General features: G+C 35.9%; 1 protein-coding gene, 1 long non-coding RNA gene and 1 pseudogene across 2 annotated transcripts; 1 reads left to right on the top strand and 2 right to left on the bottom strand.

The window, feature by feature from the left end:
- Positions 1 to 171: 171 nt before the first annotated feature.
- LOC119640231 lies at positions 172 to 2,629 on the bottom strand. Its single transcript, XR_005247625.1, has 3 exons — positions 407 to 2,629; positions 268 to 339; positions 172 to 207 (listed from the first exon to the last, which is right to left on the bottom strand). It is a non-coding gene; the product is annotated as an uncharacterized LOC119640231 (long non-coding RNA).
- Positions 2,630 to 3,821: 1,192 nt separating this feature from the next.
- On the bottom strand, positions 3,822 to 5,978 carry LOC119640215 (cyclin-K). Its single transcript, XM_038038085.1, has 2 exons — positions 5,388 to 5,978; positions 3,822 to 5,330 (listed from the first exon to the last, which is right to left on the bottom strand). Exons 1-2 carry the CDS (start codon positions 5,739 to 5,741, stop codon positions 4,329 to 4,331), a joined length of 1,356 nt encoding a protein of 451 aa, XP_037894013.1. The 5' UTR covers positions 5,742 to 5,978; the 3' UTR covers positions 3,822 to 4,328.
- A 4,738-nt stretch (positions 5,979 to 10,716) lies between these two features.
- On the top strand, positions 10,717 to 11,055 carry LOC119640190 (annotated as a pseudogene).
- Positions 11,056 to 20,049: the final 8,994 nt, after the last annotated feature.

Genomic DNA, 20,049 nt, shown 5'->3' with positions numbered 1-20,049 from the left:
AAATGGCTGGCTCCCCTGTAGGCCTACGCCATTATATACATTATATACATATACATAATTACAATATTATTTACAATAATAATAATAATAATAATGATACATAGTAATACAAAATAATATGTGATAATACGTAATAAATAAAAAGCCCCGCTAATAAATACATATAAATAAAAAATAAAAATTACTGGTATGCCGGTGTGCTGACATCTGCAAAAGAAAAATATTGTGATTAATAAATTTTATATACAAAGATGATCACAAACTTACCATTGGCCTACGGAAGTATCCCATTCTGCTGAAACGATGAGTGGAGGTGAAAAACGAAGCATGCTCTTTGATCTAAAATAAAATAAAAAGAAATGAATAAATCATATATAATAATAAGTAACGATAAATGCAAACTTACCTTTAGCATGTAGCGAATCTTCATCTATAGGAGGCGGCGACCGGATAGCTGGATTTGACTTTGCGAGCGAACGAGAACGACTTCAAAATGATGATACATTTTTAACTCTTTTTTGGATCCAGTTTTTGTCAATCAGTAGCAAATGTATGATGAAGCCTAGGAGGTTAGTCCGGTGACTTCTTCCATTGGGGCAGGAGCCTCTTTTCTTCAAGAAGTCTAGCTGCTTTAGAATTGCCGCCTGGGTACGCTTGCCGATGTTGGGCTCAACCATATGAAATCTCATAATTTCCAAGTAGATGCCCATGGCTTCCAAGAAAACATTGAGCACATTAAGCCTCGGAAATTCTGGTTCCAGATGCTTATTAGCCAGGATTTCATCGTGGCACGCTTCTTCCTTCGTTAGCGTTAGGTCGCTTAGGCACGCTTCGCATCTTAGCTGCTTACGGATGTATTGGGCTGTTCCATAGCCTATGAGCAGCCTGAAGTGTTCCGCCTCGTTAATGGTTAGACGTTTGGCAGCTACTTTGAACGGCACCCCATTCAGGTCGTAAGGCAGGAACTCATCTTCGGCCTGGGCTGGTGTCTTATAATTCAGCCTCTCCAAAACTCGAATTGTTGTTTGATTAAGCGGATGCCTAGCTTCATCACACCATCCACCGGTCTTGTTCTCTTTCTCCTGCGTGGCGCCATCTTGCAGAAAAATTTCTCCAAGAGGTCTTGGCTTACCCTGCAGGCGTGTATAGTTATGCCAGGGTAAGCCTCCAGCAGGTCATCCATGATCTTCTCGAAGTTGTTGATGGTATTCAAGGTGGGCCTAGTTATTTCAGCCGTCGGGAATTTATTTGTTAGACAAGTTTTCACTTTCGCCAGCACCGCCTTCTGTCCTTCCCATTGGGCGCTGCTTATCTCGCCCGTGTGCATGACTTCGCATAATGCAGTCAGAGAAGCGATAACTTCGTATGTCCGTAAGTCTTCTTCTTTATGAATAATTTTTCTCTGCACAGCGACGTCTAAGTTTGCCACTGTTGCGGGAGTTAATAGCTGCATAAACTTTTTCATCGTTGAGCCAACAGAATTAAGAATTCCCTCACCTTCGTCTTACATACTGGTTTACTTGTTAAGTAGGCAATATCATCGATGATATCAATATTAACCATCTGCTGGATTTCACTATAATCGTCCTTCAATTTCAATTTCTGTAAATACTTCGAAGAAGCTTCTAAAAATCAAGCAAAAGGCACTAAAACATTTTACAACTTTTATGTATATTTTTTTATGTTCGTTATCAATACTTTTAGACAAATCTTATCAACTTATCGAAATATATCTCTATATAACGGTACAGATTAGAAACTTCTTTGACCCGTAGTATAGATTGACGTTGATCTCATTTCTCATTTCAGTTCATTAGGTGTAAATCTATTCTGGTTAAGTTTGGCCAATGTTCAAGCCAAATTTGGCAAAAGAACGTTCGTATTCAATTTAAATCTTATTTGATTGAAACAATTAAATAATTAAAACAATCTATTAATTAAGATACGCATTTTTGATTTCGTTTACTTTGCCTCCTGACTTTGATATTGGATTAAATTTAATGTTGTTTGAATCCGCAAAGCTGTATATAATTTCATGTATAATCACCGAGAAAGCAATTAATAGTAGGTGCAGTTACCATGTAGTCATTAGAAGGAAGATGTGCACATACTACGTCTTATCGTTCTTTTCATCAAACGTTCAAACGTTAGGCGCTTCTCAAATGCATCAAAATCAATAAAAATTCATATCTTAGTCCTACAATGCAGAATATAATTGAAATTGTCTCTCATCAACCCCACCTTTTGGCTGTATAGCGACTACATGCTTCTAGTCGTGTTAATCTGATAAGTCAGCATTTGTATGAAAACCATGTACTCGCGGCGGATCTATGCTACGCAATTCCTCGATAGCTGCCAAGTAAGCTTCTTGTTCTTTAAATGTCTTGCAGCCTTTATAGAGTTTGAAGGCTTCGTCGAAAAGATGATCGTGAAACCAAGCACGACCAAAAGTGTTTAGTAAGCGTTTGTCATAATCATCAGTAACGCGGCCCCGATACTGTACTGTACCTCTCATCAAATATTTGGAAAATTTAATTCTTCCCCTTGATCACACAATTTCGGGTCGTCAAATATATGGAAAATTTGAATCTTCCTCTTGCTCACACAATTTCTGGTCGTCATATATTTGAAAAATTTAATTCTTTCTCTTGCTCACACAATTTCGGGTCGTCAAATATATGAAAAATTTAATTCTTCCTCTTGCTTACACAATTTTTACAATTCTTGTTCTTGCTCATATAATTATAAAAGTGTGTGAAGTTCAATATATGTGGACAGTATGATTATTTGTTTATAAACACAAATGCCTTACCGCGGTCTAGCTGATACCTTTCCCGGTTTCTAAATCATCCAGATGATTTTGTACAAATAAGCAACCGCGTACCATAAGCGTAATCATAAGCGTACCAATCAGCGAAATTGAATTCGTATGATATATGCTAACCCAAAGGTCCAAATTTTCGAAGTTCTTGCACGACAAGGATGATAAAAGGCCGACCGAGGATAGTCTAGAAAATCCTGAGACAAATTGGAATAAGTTCTCTTCAGATCAGCGCGGATACCTGCTGGAGGTTCATTAGTGAATTTTAAAGACATTTGCAGCAAAGTGATCGAGAACGAATCATGAAGTTCCGTTGCAATCCAAACACGAAAGAGATGGAATAGTTATACATTTCAATTGCGATTTAAAAGTGAAATTGAGAAATAATTGAAAGAAGTACGGAACTTAAAGTTAAAAAGAAAAAAATTTCAATCCTCACCCAATATACCCATTAGGACATTGCTACAGCAAGATCAATCTCCTGGCAATTCTGTTATAACATGTAATATTGAGTTCTAAGAAAAATTTTACGATTATTTAACTTAGCAACATGATCAACAACCAGCTTTCGTAGTAAATTGCCTAAGCATGTTGCCTAAGCACTTTTGTTGCACCTCTGATGGCTTGAAATTGAAGGACGATTATAGTGGAATCCAGCAGATGGTTAATATTGATATCATCGATAATATTGACTACTTAACAAGTAAACCAGTATGTAAGTCGAAGCTGCGGGAATTCTTTCGTTAATTCTATTACCGAATACTTTGATTTTGATTTTTGGATTTCATTAAATTGGCTTTACTTATAGCGCAGTGGGCTGTCACATCACTTTTGCCAGGTTAGAATTTGCGATTCGTAATGGTTTAATAACGTTGATGCACTGGGGCTACAGATATTGATCCTTGGATGTGTTGCTTGGAGAATCTCAGCCTGCCATTCTTCGCTATGAGCTTAATTATGACAGTTTTCTTTAAAATTAAAATTTATTTGATTTTTACGATTTATTTAAAGATATTTAAGTCAACAAATAAAACAATGTAGCCGACGGATACCGACTTTTTTATTCTCCGCGATCTCCTTAATTCAGTAGATAACGACTTATGATTTCAGATCTATACTAAACGTATTAATACAATCCAGATTCCAGTGATCCAGCTTGTATACTGGTATTTATCTCGTTTTTGAGGAATATGAAATAGCGTTAAGCCCTTTCTTTCATATCTATTATCAAGTTTCTGCGAGGTGACTATAGATATGTTCATGGCATGTAAAGACTTGGGCTTAGGCTTTAATAACTGATCGAATTTTTTGATACAAATGATCTTTGCACCGAAAGATGGGTTATTAAAAATTTTCAGTTAAGTGCGAAAAATTGTTGTACGTTTAAAAATTATCTGCATATCTATTATTGATTCCTTCATATTCCACGAAAAGCAATACCAATATAAGGTAGCGGAGATTTATAAAATAATATTAATGCAAATGCACATCTTACAATAACTTTGTGTTAATAACGCTGGCGCCCACTACTTGTTACATAGGTATTGGGTGGAGGCGGCGGATAACTTACACCAGGAGGAGGTGGTGGTGGGGCAACACCAAGAGTGGAAGTACCTGGCATGGATACGATTGTATTTGCATAACGCGGTCCGTACGACGGTGCTCCATAGGGAGCCAGAGGAGGCGGCGGCAAAGGTGGCGGTACTGTAGTAGTTCCCACGCCACTATGCGGATAACTAACACCCGGTGGTGGAGGGGCTCCTGTGCCATACATAGGGTGGATCATATGGCTATTCATAAGAGGTGGCGCGCTGTACATTTGCGCGTGGGCAGGATGATGTACATGGTGATAACCCGGCGCCGCTGTTGTAGTCGCATTTGGAACATGGTCAGATGCCGTAACAGCCATAATAGGAACGGAAGTTGCTGTAGTAGCTAAAGATTTTATGGTTTGCACGTTATTTATTGCATCGACCGCAGCATTTGAATTATTGGACGCACTGGGTATCACATTTTTGTGTTTGCTAACCGGCGATCCCGTATGACTGCTTGCGCTTGAAACCTTTAAAGGGGTAGGGCTATCAGCACGACTGGGTGGCTTTTGAGGTGGACTGTTACTCTCCGCTGGTTCTTTTGGGTTGCTTTGATATAAGTCCAAAACTTGATGGCATATATCTTCCAGAATGTCCATTGTAACATCTTGGACAAACATATCCCACCATCGCACATGATGTGGCTGACGACCTACCCAGTCCGTAAGAGTAAATTTACTTAATTTACTAGCCAAATGGATTAAGGCTACTGCAATAATTTCTGGCTCCCACTGCAGGCAAACTACCGTGCTCAGTGAGTCATTAACAAAATTCCAAGCCATTTGCACCATTTTCTGCAACTTTTGTTGATCGCCCTTAAAACATTTCGCATATTTCAGTAGAAAAGTGTATGGATGCTCGACTTGCAAATCAAACTTGATGGTTTGTAAAAGTATACGTTCCAAAGTCACTACCTCCTTTAATAGAAAATATGTTTCTTTAAATTAGCTTTATAAATGCAGCGTGTGATATACCTCTTTAGGTTCTTTTCCAAACGAATAAAAATGATTGTCGGATAGCAGTTGGCGTGCAGTCATTATTATATCGCGACATTTTTTTGGGGTCTCTTCCACTTTTCCGGCTAATAATAAACAACAGCAAGCTGTCACGTAGCGTGGAAAACTTTTAAATGAATGAAACATATAGAAACGATGAAAATAAACTACTCCCGTTGCCATAGTGTTATGTCCAAGACCCATTTGTGTTCCACAGGTCATAATAAAGCGAGCACCTTCACGGCGATATCGCCTTTCCGTTTCCAACGGTATACCGTCTCTGACAGAGGGAGTATCACGCAAATCTTTCTTATCAAAATACCAACACGGCATCGTTGCTGTTATCGACAATTTAAAGAATTTGACGGCCTTGATGATGTTTAAAGTATTATCACAGTTATGTTTATTTTCTTTTATTTGATTTATTGTTTGCGTTTGCCTTGGTCCCTGCCGGTCGCTTGGCCAATGTTTAACTGTAGGTTATCTTTAATTTTATTTTTCTGTCACCTTTTTTAAGAATGTAAACGTAGTCTTGTCTTTAGAAAGAAATCAACAAAAATATATTTAGAAAAAATGAGCGCGGAACGTATGAAGTTAACAACACGGAGAATTAACAAATAACAGTGCAACGGAGATCAACTCGAACTAGTGAACGAAAGAAGTTAAGGAAGTTCAATACGCAGCGTATATTTTCTTCTTGAATGTTTAGTGAGTTCACAACAGATAATAATCTGCTGGGTTATAAAAAAAGGCAGAGTGCGCGGACATAAGATTTGTTGTCTGGGCTTTAATAAAGTTGTAATTACATTTGATGAATAACTTAAATGGGTAGCTAAAATTAGATCTTCAAATTTATTTCGTGACGGTAGTAAACGTCTGCACCCTTCGTAAATTTTGCGTCCGTTACGGTTATTTTTATTATCACAATTGCTGGGGCTTATTATTGCTTTTTTTTTTTTATTATTGATTAATGATAAATATATTTTTATTTATTTTTTTATATTTTTATAAATTTTATTTTTATGCTTAGAAAAAATTTTTACATTATTATTATTATGATCGTTATTATTATGTTTTCTTTAAGAGAAGTGTGTGTTTGCGTACCATATTGGAAAGTAATAGAAGTTGCTAGGAATGCGATATCGTCAATGGGTAACAATGATTAGCTACGTGAAAAGTAGATTTGCGGAATTCGATCGTCATATTTCATAGTTTAACTTGTGATCATTGAAAAAAAAGATTGCTATATAAGCCGCCAAGTTTTGAAAGCAAAGTATTACTAAGAAGACCAAACGAGGACAATTGGCCAAGCGTGGTGAATCAAAATTGGGATAATTAAAAAGAAAATGATTGGAAAATTTTAGCACACCACATATGCGTAAGGAACTTGTTGCAGCGTTGATAAAAAGAATCACTGCACCTGATGTGGTTAAACATAATCTTTCAATGAACCATATGATGTCGCAATCTAGATTTAAAAAACTCGATCTTTGTGTATCATTTATTTACGGAGACCAAAAATATAAATGACGCACAGAACTTAAGATGTTCAAGCGCTGCTGCCGATAGCGAATTTTCTGCTGCGGAAATTAAGGGCCGATCACCGATATTCATTGTCTTGGAAGATGCTATGTATGCCTATGCAAATGGGTACCCAGAGAAAATGACTATTGAAGGCTTCAGATTTTCGGTTATATAACAAAGGTATAATTTGTAGTGCGTATGCTGCCTGTGGGAAACGATTGTAGCGCTAATAAAACTGATTTACCGTTTAGGACAATCTGTAATTTTTATTACATTTACAAGGCGAATGGCTTTCAAGATGTTTGACTGTGCAAATGGAAGTATTAGAATGATTTGAAATTCATCCCCAAATTTGGGAGCTAAAAAGCACTGCCGACGACATCACATCTTACATCCGTCAGTAAAAATGTGAGAGAATTGTTTTTTTTTGGCGTTAACTAGGTTTGAATAGCGGAATTGCGCCCCATTAGTGCTGTAATTAAAGATTTCTCTACAGGCAGAAATTTGAATGTAGGTTGACTAATGTACGATGCTTAAGGAATTTTGCAAAAAATTTGAAAAGTTTTCGAGCGAAGATTTGAAGAGGCAAATAAGAAAAGAACAGTATGAGGTTATGGCGAAAAGATGGAGCTATAGTTAGTTTACAGCATATAAGATTTTATTGATGACCACATTAGCATTTATACGAAATATTCCAGGCAAAGGCATTCGGCGTTTGTCCCAAACTAGCAGTATGAGTGGCGGTCATGGTGCCAAGCGCTAAGCGAAGGCACAGCCACTGAACCCTACAAAGTCTCAAATTATTCGCGCTTTAACTGCATTTGGTTTTGAACAACATAGAAAGTATTTTTTTTCGATTTTTAAATTCTGTGATTTTGTTAAGCAAACAACTTCAATTGGTCATTAAATGTTTTATTAGGGGAGGCATACCCATATGACCCGGAAATAACTGGTCGATCAAGCGACTATCGTGCATAACCGAGCGAATATCGACCCAAGACCAAAGAAAACACGGCGAAGATGTTGTTAACAATTTTTTTCAATTATCGTAGTGTTGTGCATTATAAATTCCCTATGCTAAACGAGACCATACTAATATGAGATGTAGAACCTAAAAGTATCAACGGATGGTATGTTGGATCCGTAGATCTAGATGGGCTAATGCTGGCTTTTTTTGAAAAAGGGTAAGCATAACGTGGATAAACGATATGAATCTGTGCTCTACCGCTTTATATGAGCTTTATGTGACAATGAATGAAAAATAATATTAAATCACAATGAAAACAATTCGATTTGAACAACATTCCTTCACTCCTAATGGCTAAGACCCATCTTTCAGTAACATCAGAGAATTCCTCAGCAAAGGAACGCAGTAAATAACGATGTTCTTTAGGATCTTCAGCCGGTATAATCAGTGCGTTCAAGGTCATTAAAAACCAATGGTTGCGATCAGTTCGGTCGAAGGTCGAAGAAATGGCGTCATTTTTTTCGTACTTTTAACTATAACTTTCGATTCCATAAAGATATATCCGAAAATCTGAATGTTCGCCAATACCACCTAGGTATTCCCTTCCAAAAATTTTGTCAATCGGCTTACTAACACTGCTGTAATTAATGGTAAAATTTTAATACCAACTAGGAAACTACGCCTTTAACCAGAAATTTTTGTTGTGCTTTGATTTGTTAATTGGATCAAATTATTCACCTTAAACGGGTTTCCTGATTGGCCGCAAAATAAATTATGAAGTTTCCGATATTTATGCTTTCTTTCGTCTTCCCCTTTCATAAACTATAATTTGACATTGCCCGCAAGATTTAAAATATCATAAGGTTTTGTTTTCAGCAGGCCGAATGTATCACGATAAGTATTTGGTAAAACAACCGCGGGAGAAGTATCATGGTTCAAATCAACTTACTTATCACCAGTGGGTATCCTGTGTGAAGACATTGACAGCGAGGCAGGTTCGTTCGCAATCCCACCATTTTATAAAAGACGTCGCATAAGAAACAGTCACATGAACACCTCGATTGTAACGTCAACACTGCAAAAGCTCAGCAAATATAAAAGGCCGGGAGAAAACCTTAAAATTCTCCCCCACATTTTCCTGTAGAGTGTTACCTAAAACCTTTCCTCTAAATGCACAGCGTATACACATCTACTCACGGATACTTAGAATGAAACGGTTATAGTTCTGAGACTAATTAGATAGATAAATGAAGAAGTCTCAATAAAAAAAGACCTTAAATACTTTGAGTAAATGGTCACCTGTCTACACTATAAAGTTGTAAGGAATTTAAAAAGCTCTGTACTACCAGTCGCTGCTATTCAGACTATTCTCTTGAACAGGCTCTAATTCTTGTTTTCATGCCAAAAAAAAAAGAAGTAAAAACTAGGTCGTAATTGCTAAAACTAAACTGCAAGGACGCGAAATTGGGAATAAAACCATATTATAACGAGAACTGTCTCTTACACTTTTCATGCTTTTATTCAAGTCCTTTAGAGGTTAAGTTCGCACCGCTGCATCTTGATTTTTAGGATTTCATAAGTTTTATCTACGATTCTTAGGAGTTATATACACAAATTATTTACAGGAATTCATACAGACAATGCTTCTTCCGGTCTCGCCCGTTTGAATATTACGATTCAATTCTTTTGACTAGACTGACTTTGCCTTCCGCAAATATTCTGCGCGACGTTTTCATGTTGTTAATCTTTCCCTCTGTCGATAGTTGCAGAAGCCATAGAAACGATCATGAAAATGTATTTGGTTTTTTTTTTGGATTTTGGTTTCTTAGGAAATCGAGTAGCTTCATACGAGCTTAGATTATCAAATATGGAATTTTCGTAAATGCTAAACAATAAGTAAATAATGTGATGTTTGTAAACCATAGAATGGAAGTAATCCCAAAACGAGAGAAACGATTTTGGTCCTCATAATATAAATTTGGTGATTTTTGAAATTATAAATTTGTAACTGATATATTTGTTGATTGCAATTTTCAGCCTATCATTGCGTCTGTTTCTTTTTATTGCTGAAGTATTGTTGAAGTATTGAAAACATTATCGAATTTTTATAAATCGTCTTCGATAAGCTTGATTTATGTGAATAAAAATCAAGGTTTTTTTATGTGAGATCTCGGAATATAAATAAATATAAATAAATATAAATGTAAAATTTTTTCTGGCTTCATAATACAATCATGATTGTAATCGCGCCACTGTGCTCACTAATTGCTTTCAAAGCTGTTACCTCGACTCGTATATACATAATTTTTCCTTCTCCATTCTCCTTTACATCAATTTGAACGTGAATTATGGGATAATTCCTTGACAGCGTTTTGGCACTACCCCCGGTGAAAAATCGCTGCGAAATACGAGGAAACGGTCGCGAATAATATTTTTGATCACAGATAAAGTCGCCATCCGCTTCCATGCAATCAAAACCAACAATTTTGTGTTTGTTGTTGTTTGCACAGTGTTCGTCGCTTCATCCAGACGCTGTGTATTCCAAACGTAACGCTTTGCTCTGTTGATGCTTGTAATTTGAGTTAAAATACGCTGAATCCGTTAGTTCATATACATTTCCATTATTTAGGCGCCTAACGTAAAATGTAAAAGTATATCAGAAATGAAATTGTACGAATGCATTAAAAAGTCGTCTGCTTTGCACTGAAAATTTCTCGAAAATGTTCTAAAATCAAGGCTAAAGCTTTTCTTCGTAAGCTCCACAATGTGGTGATATGTAAAGCGCACATCTCTTTAGAAAACCAAGTACTGATGATTATGACTTACATGGCCCGGAGATATTTACTAAAACTTTGGTCGGTCGTGTGCGTAGTGGTGGAGAAGGCTTCTGGCAAAGTTAATAAAAGCCCAACATCTTTTAGAATCGCTTCATCTTTTTTCCTTTCAGCGTCTTTGGACACAATTTGATTCAAATTTTCAAATCATGTTTAAGGTAGCCATCGGAGAAAAACACGAATCCCCGGGAACCTCTCTCAAGAAGGGCATGACTTTATTGATCATTGTCTTCAACATGATCCTAAGAATCGTATGATTGCTTTGGAACTCTTAGAGGAAAATTTTTGTAAAGTACGAAACTTTGATTTGCACTCTAAATGAAAGTTTGCTTTAAATGTTGATTTGGCTGTGAAGAAGAAATAATAAGCGATTGGGAACAAGATTTATTGGAAGCCAAGGAATTTGTTCGCAAACTAAACGTTATTGTAACTAATAACGATAAAGTAATTACTGAACCGGAACCTGAGAAAGAATACAAGCAAAAAAGTTTTTTACGTTTATAACTATTAATTGCTATCTTAGGAGAAATACTATGTCAACCAAAAATTTGGTTTATGGAAAGGCTTACTTAAAGTTGGCGATTGGGACAATGTTTTGAAAATTATTAAAAAATTATCGGAACAATGTGTCCCTTTTTATATCAATTTTCAAAATTTTGTGTAATTAGCGAGCTTGGCAAATTGATTGATTGAATTTTGAAAACCGTTGGCTGCTTTTATACAAAATCCTTTGCGTGGTTTTTAAAAAATTCCCCATCTGTGGAGGATGGGGAGATCACAGAGTTGCTTTCAATAAATATCAATAATGGTGAAAATAAAATCTTACCACATTTTGCATTATTTTAATATATCCTTGTGTAAAGTTGCTTTTTTTGTGTATTATTTTACAGCAAATCTTCAAGTACATTTATGAAATATTGGAAATATTTTAGAATGATCCTAAATAAAAATTTACTAGACGTAGTGTACAACAACAACGCTTTCGAAGCAACAACACGCTCCTAAGTAATTTTGGCCATTTTCATATGGTATGGTAATTGATTTCTAGAGATTGCAATGAAAATAATTTTTTCAACTATTTAATAATATGGTAACGAGTGTGTGCAACCCAATCATTTAGATTCTTCCCATCAGGTAAACGCACAACTTGCTTTAAATTTATTTATAATATACTTTGAGAAGAAAGTGAGTGAATTCAAAGTAAAAGAAATATTTTTCCTTTACGCTTTGATTCATTGGATTTTTGCAAACAAAAATTTTGAGCTCTGATATATATCTCTCTTTTTTTTGTTTTCTCTCTTTTTCTCTGTTATTTTTTCGCTGTTTGTAGTTTGTTTTGCTATTGATCTCTCGTTACAGTGTCAACGTAATAGAAGTTTTGCACAAATTGGTTGATAAATTTTTATGTTCAGGATTTTTTTTAGCGATTTGTGTGTCTGTTCTTCATAATCCACAACTGTCTTTTTGACAGGACATGGAGTGTTTATATACACCTTGTCGGGCGAAATCAGGCCCGGATTCTGATAGATTCGTTTCTTGTTGGCTCTGCGAGCGCTTTGGTCATGCAAAGTGTGCCGGTATTCTCGGCCGTGCTGCTGACGCAGTCGCTGATCCGTCTAAAGGCTTAAGATGGTCATGTCCTGACTGTAGGCAGCGGGACATTGACTTTTATAAACTTTTCACGGAGACGCGTTATGGTTTCTCGGAATTGAGTAGAAATCTCGGCTCCTTGTGGGAAAAGTTTGAGCTCATTAAGTCTAGGTTTGATGAGTGTCGCTTTATTGGACACTCATCTTCTACTCGTAGCGTAGCGTGTGGGACGTCACCTCTGGCTGTCTCCAAATCTAATTCGTTGGTACAAGTTACCGCTCGTTCTAACTCTAAAATGAACGTTAATGATTCCGATATTGTTGAGTCGGTCGGTAACAAAATTGTTACAAACAAGCCGGCAAATCCTTCTGTTTTAAGCTACGCTGAAGTGGCAAGGGTATCTGCGCCCAGGGCCGCCACTCACTCTAATCAAGTGCCATCGCCTAAAAGTAAAGAGAAAAATAAATCATCCTCTCCTCCTGGCTGTTCGCGTGTGAATGCTGGTCACCAGACTGGGCAAGTCTCACAAACTGCTGGTACAAGGGCGATAACCCCATCTATATTTTCCCCAACTCGAAACTCTCCTGCCGTGAACCCCCCTCCTGTTCCAAATAATGACATTTGCTTGACGGCAGTTCCTCCCAGAAAAGCAATATTTGTGTGAAGACCTGAAACATCGGTGGATAACATAAAAGGTTATCTGGCGACGAAAGTCCCATCAGTCAACTTAAAGCGTGTTAGCATCTTCAAGATGGCTCCTTCTCAAGCTAGGGCAATCTCCTCTTTTAAAATATTAGTTCCGACTGAAAACAGTGATGTTGTTAAACAAATCACTGTGGCCAGTAGGATCCTTAATTAAGGAATTTATCCCTCGAGATCGTCCCCGTAATACCAAGGCAATAGTCTTGTCGCCTTCAAAAAACTAATTGTTTCTTCAGGCCCACTATCTCTCATTTATCAAAATATTAGGGGCCTAAATTCGAAAATTCGTTCCACTTTTCTAAATTCAGTGAGCATTGAATTTTTCTGTTTGGCCTTTACTGAAACTTGGCTAAAACCCGATCTTCATTCGTCGGAACTTTTTCATAATTCTTTCCAAGTGTTTAGAAATGATCGAGTGAATCGCATTGGTGGTGGTGTATTAATTGCCATATCTGCGTCAGTCCCATCCAATTTAATTGAATTTCCCACTTCTCCTGACGTTGAATTTATCGCTATTGGTGCGAATATGCCTGATAAACATCTATTTATAACCTGCTCCTATATTCCCCCATATTCCGATGTCTCCATATACAGGAAACACGCTTCCCTCATTTGTGAAGTGGCCAAGCGGTCTAGACCCACTGACTTGGTCGTTGCATTGGGTGACTTCAATTTGCCTCAAGTCACTTGGTGTAGCACTGATAATTCTGGCTGTTTGGTTCCTACTTCAACGTCTGATAGAGCTGTTGTATTCTTTAGTGAATTGTTTGATCATAATTTGGGTCAATATAATCGTACCCCTAATTGTAATGGTAGACTGCTTGATCTCTGCTTTGCCAATTATCCCGAGATTTACGTAAATCGTTGTCCACCTTTTAGTTTATCTGAGGATCCTTATCATCTATCAATATGCATTTCCTTTCATCATATGAATGATGGTTTGTTGAATTGCTTTAATGTGCCAAATCAAACTTTTTTAAATAATTATTATGATTTTCATAAAATCAATATTGTATTACTAAAACATCGTCTTTCACATCTGACGCTTGATTTCTCAACCGGTAGTATTGAAAGCTTATTGCCATCGTTCTACAATACATTAAATCTAGCTATTGCTGCATCTGTTCCGATCAAGCATTGTCGACCTCGAAGCAGATGTCCCCCGTGGTTTAATAAGATAATTAAATATCACAAGATTAGAAAAAACTCGCTATTCAAAAAATATTCGAAAAGTGGCTCTGCGCTCGACTATGTCGCTTACTCGGTGGCGAGGCATAGATTTAACTCCCTCAACCATCATTATTACTGCAGATACCTTCAGTTCATTAAATCCTCTCTGTTTGCTAATCCTAAATTCTTCTTTAAATTTGTTAACTCTAAAAGAAAAATTTCCACGTATCCCTCTCATGTTTCTTTTAATGGCTCTGATTCCTCGGATGATTTTGAAATCTCAAATCTATTTGCTGAGTATTTCCGACGAAACTTTTCGATTGATAATTTCGATTTATCAACAAACTACCCATATCCTATAACTAATTCGGATTCAATTCCTAACTTGGTCATTTCAGAAAGTGACGTCTTAGAGGGATTGAGCTTTCCAAAGTATAGTTGTGCGCTTGAATCTGATGGAATTCCATCATGCGTACTTAAATCATGCGCGGTGGAGCTATGTGGTGTTATTTCAAAGATATTCAACCAGTCCTTGAAATTAGGTGTCTTCGCTTTATGTTGGAAGAGTAGCCTCCTTGTTCCTATCCATAAAAGTGGAAGTAGACAGCTTGTTGAGAACTACAGACGCATAGTCCAAGTTGTTCAAGCGTATTGTGACTCAGCATGTGGCCTTTGCCATTAATTCGTATATTTATCCGCACCAGCACGGTTTTCGGAGAGGGCGATCTACAGTCACTAACTTGTTAGAGTTTACCTGTCATGTTTTCAGGGCTTTTTCTAGCGGCTCTCGCACAGATGTGATATGCACTGATTTAAGCAAAGCATTTGATATGGTTAACCATAGACTACTTATCTTTAAACTCCAAGCCTCTGGTTTCCCACCCTACTTAGTGAAATGGATAAGCTCTTATCTGCACAATAGATCCTTCAGGGTTTTGTTTAACTCCATCACCTCGGATGAATTCCCCGTTACGTCTGGCGTACCTCAAGGAAGTCAGTTAGGTCCTATTTTATTTAGTTTATACATTAACGATCTCCCATCGGTGGTTAATTCCAGCCAGATCTTAATGTATGTTGATGATGTGAAACTGTTTTCTTCTTTCTCTGTTGAATCGCAATCACATCAGCTTCAAGGTGATTTGGATAATTTTGTTGCGTGGTGCTCTTTGAATCTTCTGAAACTAAATCTGAGTAAATGTAAGAAGCTTTCATTCTCAAGAAGAAAGTCATTCATTACTCAGTATTTCATAGATTCGCTTAAGTTGGAGGACGTCGATTCGATTACAGATTTAGGCGTTCTATTTGACCATAGGTTACGTTTTAACTTGCATATTGAGCTCTCGATTAGCAAAGCTGGGTTCGCGCTTGCTTTTTTTAAAAAGGTGGTCCAAAGAGCTTGATGAGCCCTACATTACGGAAAGGCTGTACATGTGTTTGGTTAGACCCATACTCGAGTATGCCCCAGTTGTGTGGTCTCCTTCATATAGGTGCTACGTAGATTCAATTGAATCTGTTCAAAAGCAATTCTTGCTGTTTGCCCTTAGAAATTTGGTTTGGGATCCGATTGCCTCTCTTCCTCCGTATGAAAATAGGTTGCTTCTGCTGTCCCTACCGTCTCTTGAGAAACGTAGATTTGTCCTTGGCGTTTCCTTTCTAATTAAAGTAATAAATGGTGCTATTGACTCGCCTTCATTACTTGGTGAAATAAGCTTTAATGTCCCTAACCGCTTCTCTAGGCACTTTATCTTGGTTAAGCTTAATCAGTGTAAATTTAATTATGAGCTGTTCAATCCGCTCAGAGTCGTTTGCAAGAACCTAAATGACGTCTACCACTTATTCTCGTTATCGGACTCTTTAAAGTCCATTAAAGCAACATTGCTTAATAAGCGCGATTTACCTATGTCGTATTTAAACTAGCTTTTATCCTTAAAAAGTCGTTACGTTTCCAAAGTGAATTATTGTCAATTTATTATCGGTTGCCAGGCTTATGCATGTATCCGATGGCTTAGGGGTTCATTTGCAATTTGGCCCTGTACCGGTTATAAGTGTGCTCCTATGCTGATAGTGTACCTGCTTTTTTTTCTTTTTCTTTTTTTTTTTCTTCTTATTTGTTTTATTATGCTTATACTCAATTTTATTGTTAATTAATATAAGTTTTGCATTAAGAGCCAATTGAACTCGATTGTTATTTGTTTAGTTGAGTTTCTAGTATAGGTGGAATAAAATAAATAAATAAATAAATAAATAAACACAGTTGAGAAATCTACATAAGCTATTCAATTCAACATCAATAAATAGGGGCGTAATTTATACAATATACACTTTATACAATTTATACAATAGCCTGCGTTTCTACCAAAAAATAAATAAATAATTTTTCCATCGAAAAGATATGCGAAAGGTTTCTATAGCATTGTTAAAATTTAAGAAAATTGCAATTACTGACTGAAAATCTTCACATCTAGCACAATATTTTTCAATTCTAAAAATGGATTCTTATTAACTTTTTTAAAATATCTTTTCGGTGCTGCATAAGAAAACAACTCACACGAATATATATTCATCTTCATGCAAAAGGTTGAATTCACATTTCTACCTTTCCTTTTTAAAAGAAATCCAAAAATTCATTTAAAGCCATATTCGCAACTTTTAATTGCACGACATAAGACGTAAGACTTTCCTTTTTACTAATTATTACAATTTTTTTAAAAATGCTCATACCCTTCCATATATGGTAGTTAATTTATAAAGCCAAATCTAAGTTTACAAATTTATAGAAATGCAAACAAATTTTACAACGTTGCAAAATTTCGTAACGAATCACATGAAAACGTATCTTTTGCCGGCTATTATAAAAATACTGTATAAAGAGAAGGACTGCGTGTTTGCAGTACAGTACGAAACAATTGCAAAGTGGTACCTTTTTATATTTATAAAACCAAATCTAAATTAACAAATTTATAGAAATGCAAACAAATTTTACAACGTTGCAAAATTTCGTAACGAATCACATGAAAACGTATCTTTTGCCGGCTATTATAAAAATACTGTTTAAAGAGAAGGTCTGCGTGTTTGCAGTACGAAACACTTGCAAAGTGGTACCTTTTTTCTTCGGGAGGAAACCATTGAAGCCAACAGAAGGTTGTAGATAAATTAACATCTAACTTGCACATAGAAAATATTGATTATTCAATTACCTTGAGAAAATCTCCAAATAAAGAAGAATAAAGTTCAAGTTAAAGATTAGAAAAATTATTTTCATTTTATATTAAATAAATGTATATAAAAATAAAATATATATAAAAGAATGATTGAATAATTGCTTTTGCATTGAATTTCACAAAAAGCATTAGTTTCTACAAACAGTTTATAAACAAACCAATACCGTCTAAACCTCTTAAATCCACACAAACACCGTCTAAAAACATTTTAACTCCACACAAACACCGTCTAAAAACATTTTAACTCCACACAAATACCGTCTACAAACTTCTTAAATTCACACAAATAACGTCTACAAACCTCTTAAACCCACACTTGGACGAATTATGATAATTATGCTAAATATGAAATAGTATTGGACGTTTAAGGAAGAGTTGGAAGCAATTTTAGAGTATACTCGACTGACTGGCGTGGCTATATATGATTCCTAAACCTAGTTCTGTAAAATCTTAAATGCTAAATGATTTACATATAGTTATACGATTTTTTAGTTACAATATTTATTCAAAATTTTACATTAATTAAATTGTTTTATACATTGACAAAATTAATATAAATAATAAAAGACAGTATAATAATTGCAACACTTTATCTCCTTTCTGTTGTAATTCACTTTCCGATTTCCTGTTTGGTGGCTTCAGTTTTTACTTTGGAGTTTGATCGGTTCCCTAACTTAAATCCTCGGCTTTTATTCAATTAATGGTTACCGGAAATTCGACTTAAGCTAGATATTAGCTTTCTCTCGTGGTCTTCTTCTTGCTGCTCATAAATATATTGTAAGATCCGCCTAGTGTCGCACAAATATTTCATTAACCCTCAAAAACGCACTACCTGCGTTAAATTATAGTTCAAGATGAAAAAGACAATGCGCCACAATTTGTTTTTGACCGTTTGAAGGGACGAAAAGAAACTTTCTATGCCGTGGTAACGCCAGAAATGATAACAGTTCAAATCCTCGTTAAAGGGTATATATAATGGAATGGTCATAAATCTGATGAATGCATTCATATTCATTAGGAAAAATCCTTTTGTTTAAGAGCAAAATTCTAGCAAGAAGTCCTCTGAAGAAACACTGCCTGCTCGTTTCAGCATATTTGTCTTTTGTGTATATTAATCGGCGTAACATAATCGATTTATTTTTTGATTTTCATATCTAATAGCTAAAATTACATCAGAACATGAAACAAAGTGATATTCAAACTCTGGATCATCAGACACACTTGACATCTGTGTTTAGAGGGTTACCGAGATTTTGTTGTCTTTTAGTTCGGGAACTGTGTGTTCATCGAGATTGTAGTCTTCTATTTTGTTATCACCCTTACCTCAAATACATTGCAACAAGTGGTAGCTCATTTAATTACTCTCTCAAGTTACCAAATTCGAAGTTCAACTACATTCAAACGACATGAAATTCAGGCGCTTATTCTCACATTTTTCGAATTATTGAGAATATAATCCGCTTATTCTCGTATCTGGCCAATTTTTATACGCTTATTCTCGTACATGGCCAATTTTTATACAAATACAAGTTCAAGTATTGACAATTGTAAACAAATTCAGACGCTTATTCTCACATTTTTCGAATTATTGAGAATATAATACGCTTATTCTCGTATCAGGCCAATTTTTATACGATTATTTTCGTACACGGCCAATTTTTATACATATGCAAGTTCAAGTGTTGAGAATTGTAAACAAATTCAGACGCTTATTCTCACATTTTTCGTCAAAGGAAAATAAGGCTCATCATTTGGAATAATTTGACTATATATATAATAATAATAATAATTTTGCTTCACATTCGCATTTCATTCACACTTGATACAACACGCCATCTCTGCAAACGGCAGCTGGATAATTTTTGTGTTTACCGGTGTTAGTGAAAAAAAGGAAAAAAAAAGAGAATTTAAATATTTGAAAAAAGGAAACGAGGTTTAATAAAGTAATAAAATAACCAAAGAAAACAATTTTAAAGGAAGAAAAGGAGGGAAGGAAGAGGAATCTCTCGTGAGAGAAAAATTAAGAAGCAATACATATATTCAATTATTATTTTCTGTTTTTTCTTTGTGATTTTTTCTTTTTGTGTTCCCCGTGATAACAACCAAAACAACATCAGCCCGTCTCCCTATGGAGACTGGGTCTGATCTTATAACTACTAATAAAGACTATTTTGAAAATTTTTACATGAAAGCCACTGTGCACACCAAGAGATCGAAAATTGGTGAGAATAATATTCTTTTATCTGATAACGGAGAAGCTAACGCAAACGTTTTAATTCCGCCTAGTAAATAGGCTACCGACAAGCCCTCTGATTTGGGTGCCACAGCCGCCCCAAATCTCGAGATTAATTTGTGCGATTGCCTTTCCAACTGCAATTTTGTCGTTTTTGTCGAAACGTGCGCGAACGCAGAAGGAAATCGCATCAATATTAACTCCAATCTCTATTTCTATGATTACTTGAAGGATTTTAGTATGTACGCCTTAAAAGAATTAAAAGTTGTCAGCAGGGGTAGAGCCAAACTGCTTTTCAGCTCCGCTGCCAATGCCAACAATTTTGTTATGAATAATGAATTTAATAAAAAGAATTTAAAAGCGTACATACTAAAATCCTTCAAGTAATCATAGAAATAGA

The sequence above is a fragment of the Glossina fuscipes genome, unplaced genomic scaffold (assembly GCF_014805625.2).
Source record: "Glossina fuscipes isolate IAEA_lab_2018 unplaced genomic scaffold, Yale_Gfus_2 116, whole genome shotgun sequence".
NCBI classification, from domain to species: Eukaryota; Metazoa; Arthropoda; class Insecta; order Diptera; family Glossinidae; genus Glossina; species Glossina fuscipes.
This window is presented reverse-complemented; position numbering and strand designations above follow the sequence as displayed.